This window comes from Cynara cardunculus (genome assembly GCF_001531365.2).
Source record: "Cynara cardunculus var. scolymus isolate 2C chromosome LG 10, CcrdV1, whole genome shotgun sequence".
Lineage (NCBI taxonomy): Eukaryota > Viridiplantae > Streptophyta > Magnoliopsida > Asterales > Asteraceae > Cynara > Cynara cardunculus.
Genome location: NC_037537.1, coordinates 979,957 through 983,868, shown reverse-complemented (window position 1 = coordinate 983,868; position 3,912 = coordinate 979,957). Strand labels below are relative to the sequence as shown.

At 35.0% G+C, this 3,912-nt stretch overlaps 1 protein-coding gene across 1 annotated transcript in view; it reads left to right on the top strand.

The window, feature by feature from the left end:
- LOC112520362 overlaps positions 1-1,739 on the top strand; it is a 6,311-nt gene extending 4,572 nt beyond the window's left edge. Inside the window, exons 4-5 of the mRNA XM_025128728.1 lie at positions 1,035-1,233; positions 1,401-1,739. Of these exons, the coding sequence (XP_024984496.1) occupies positions 1,035-1,233; positions 1,401-1,485 (284 nt within the window). The 3' untranslated portion in view covers positions 1,486-1,739. The remainder of the gene's footprint in view (positions 1-1,034; positions 1,234-1,400) is intronic.
- The last annotated feature ends 2,173 nt before the right edge of the window (positions 1,740-3,912 follow it).

Sequence of the window (3,912 nt, the reverse complement as noted above, 5' to 3'; positions counted from 1 at the left end):
TGGTTTGCACGGTTTACACAAATGAGGGCGGTTTTCATATGATCACTCCTCTCTATATATATATATATAATTATTGCATAAAAGTTATGTGTATATCTTAAAAGCATGATAACTTGTAAAGATATAATATGAAATGTAATATGAACAAGCAATGTAATATGTTTCTTGTTGGTTCACCAACTAATAAATTATATTTATATTTTGATGGTTGATTGATGAATATCAAATAATTGTAAAGACACTTAAATAGATTTTTCAAGATGATGTTTGATAGGGACATAATTGACATTTCACTAGTAAATTATAGACATTACGTGTCGAACGAAATCGTGTGTCAATAAAACCAACTCATAAGACGTTAAGAATATTATTATATGTTTTAAAATAATAAAGCGGTTGATAAACGACGATAAATTCTAGTAACATCTAAGAAAACCATAAGAAACAACTAAAACAAGACAACTTTTTTCGGTTTTTTCTAATGAAATTGCGTTATTTTTGTTGTTTAAATTAGAGATGCATAAAAAAGTTCTGAACCTAAAAAGCCCAGCTAGAAAAAAATCAGATCCCAACGAGCCCGAGCCTAGGCAAAGCCAAAAAGGCAGATATACGTTTTCAAAACCTGATAAAATTGGGACCCGAAAAGTTAAGACGAACTTTTTCGATACTTTTTACCAAACCCCGGAACCAAAAAATCCCAACCCGAAAAACCCTGACCCTAAAAGCCTTGCCAAGAAAACCTGATCTCGCCAGAGTCTTTTTAGAGCCCGAAAAGATCTGAAAAATCCCCGTCAAACCCCTTTTCTTATGCCGAAAGTTTGACAAAACCGAAATACGATAACGTAAAGTACAATTTAAATCAACAAAAAATTATTCCCTTTTTGTTCTTATCTAAATTATCCCAATTTGGAGTCATGGTTGCACATGTAACTTGAATTATTTGATACGTTTTTTAGGTGGAAAAGTTGGTTTTTATTTCTCTATTTTATTATATCATGTATTCTTTAATTTAATCTTTGAGAAACCGGTAGCAGTGATTGTAGGGATCACCGAGCCACAAGTCCACCACCAGATTAGCATCATTACTAGCACCACTGCAACAACCGTCGCCACCACCACCGCCACCGCCACGGCGGCACCAACGAAAAGTAGACTCATCGCCAAACGATCAAGTAGTTTTAAGCAGACATCGGTCATTAATCCTCGAAGGATTCTCTTCTTCTTTGCCACCCTGTAAGAATCTCGTATCGATCATCACTTGTGAATAATGTATATAAAGATTAGTAGACCACGTATTTATGTGCCCCCGAGATCATATAAACCATATCCGTGTGTGGGATTTGGCGAGTTGATTTGGTTTTATTTGAACTAACAGTGTCAATGTGTATCAACTTTGACAGGTCAAGCATGGGAACAATCCTACTGATATACTTCACTCTCTCCATGGCCAGGCACAATGGAGACAACAATTTGCTCGATGAATAGTGACTGAGGAAAAACAACTCCGTAAAACTACGATACACAAGTTGCGAATCTAACATACCCTTCGTTAATGGTGTTTGCATGCTCTGCGATTTTCTCCTTTATTTTTCCTTTCATGGCTGCCTTTGTTCATACATACAAAAGAAACAGACAAGGATGAAGATTACTGCGATGATGGTGGGGGGTTTATGCATACCTTTTCTTGATGTTTTGTATATAATGGAAGAACAGAAAGTGCAATTGTTTTAGTTCATTCATCTCTTTCTGTAGTATCTACATTTGCAGAAGAGAATAACACCCAAAACTCCATACACTACTAGAAAACTGACCATTTCCGGCGCCGTTTCCGGTTGACGAAATCCGCCTGTAAATTACCGGCGGATTTCCGGCGGACACAAAAAAAGTCAACGTTTTATTGACTACCAACGATTTCCGACGGATTTCTTAAGTACTCAGTTTAATCTTGAATTTACATCTAATTTTTTTTTTAAATTAACATTTCCGGCGGATTTCCGACGGATTTCCGGCATATAATTAAATAATTTTTCTAAAAAAATTTACCATTTCCGGCGGAAAATTAAATAATTTTAAAAAAAATAACAATTTTCCGGCGATTTCCGGCATATAATTAAATAATTTTTCTAAAAAAATTTACCATTTCCGGCGGAAAATTAAATAATTTAACAATTTTCTGGCGGATTTCCGAGGGATAATTAAATAATTTTTCTAAAAATTTTTACCATTTCTGGCGGATTTCCGGCGGAAAATTAAATAATCTTTAAAAAAAAGAATTAACAATTTTCCGGAGGATTTCCGGCGGATAATTAAATAATTTAAAAAAAAGTAACAATACGATCGTAATGGACTTTAATGGATCGTATTGTGTTTTAATGAACCGTATTGGGCTTTAATGAATCGTATTGGGCTTTGATGGACCTTAATGGGCATTAATGAACCGTATTGGGCTTTAATGAACCGTATTGTGCTTTCATGAACCGTATTGTGTTTTAATGGACCGTATTGGGTTTTGATGAACCGTATTGGGATTTAATGTAACGTATTGGGCTTTGGTGGAACGTATTGGGCTTTGGTGTAACATATTGGGCTTTAATGAACCGTATTGTGCTTTAATGGAAGTATTGGGCTTTAATGAACCGTATTGGGCTTTAACGGACCTTATTGGGCATTAATGGACCATATTGGGCTTTAATGAACCGTATTGGGCTTTCATGAACCGTATTGGATTTAATGGACCGTATTGGGTTTTAATGGATCGTATTGGGCTTTAATGGACCTTATTGGGTATTAATGGATCGTATTGGGCTTTAATAAACAGTATTGTGCTTTCATGAACCGTATTGAGATTTAATGGACCGTATTGGGTTTTAATGGATCGTATTGGGCTTTAATGGACCTTATTCGGTATTAATAGATCGTATTGGGCTTCAATGAACCGTATTGTGCTTTCATGAACCGTATTGTGTTTTAATAGACCGTTGGGCTTTAATGAACCGTATAGGGATTTAATGGACCGTATTGGGCTTTAATGAACCTAATTGGGCTTTCATGAACCGTATTGGGATTTAATGGACCGTATTGGGTTTTTAATGGATCGTATTGGGCTTTAATGGAAATATTGGGTTTTAATGAACCATATTGGGCTTTAATAAACCGTATTGGGCTTTAATGAACCGTATTGGGTTTTTATGAATCGTATTGGGCTTTAATAAACCGTATTGGGCTTTCATGAATCGTATTGGGCCTTAATGGAAGTATTGGGCTTTCATGGAATGTATTGGGCTTTGGTGGAACGTTTTGGGCTTTAATGGATCGTATTGTGTTTTAATGAATCTTATTGGATATTAATGGACCGTATTGGGCTTTAATGAACCGTATTGTGCTTTCATGAACCGTATTGTGTTTTAATGAACCGTTGGGCTTTAATGAACCGTATTGAGATTTAATGGACCGTATTGGGCTTTAATGAACCGTATTGGGCTTTCATGGACCGTATTGGGATTTAATGGACCGTATTGGGTTTTAATGGATCGTATTGAGCTTTAATGGAAGTATTGGACTTTAATGAACCGTATTGGGCTTAAATAAACTGTATTGGGCTTTAATGGATTCGTATTGGGCTTTAATGTAACGTATTGGGCTTTAATGAACCGTATTGGGCTTTAATAGACCGTATTGGGTTTTAATGGATCGTATTGGGCTTTAATAAACCGTATTGGACTTTCATGAATCGTATTGGGCTTTAATGTAAGTATTGGGCGGTCATGGAACGTATTGGGCTTTGGTGGAATCGTATTGGGCTCTAATGATAATGATAATAATAATAATAATAATAATAATAATAATAATAATAATAATAATAATAATAATAATAATAATAATAATAATAATAACAATAATAACAATAATAAT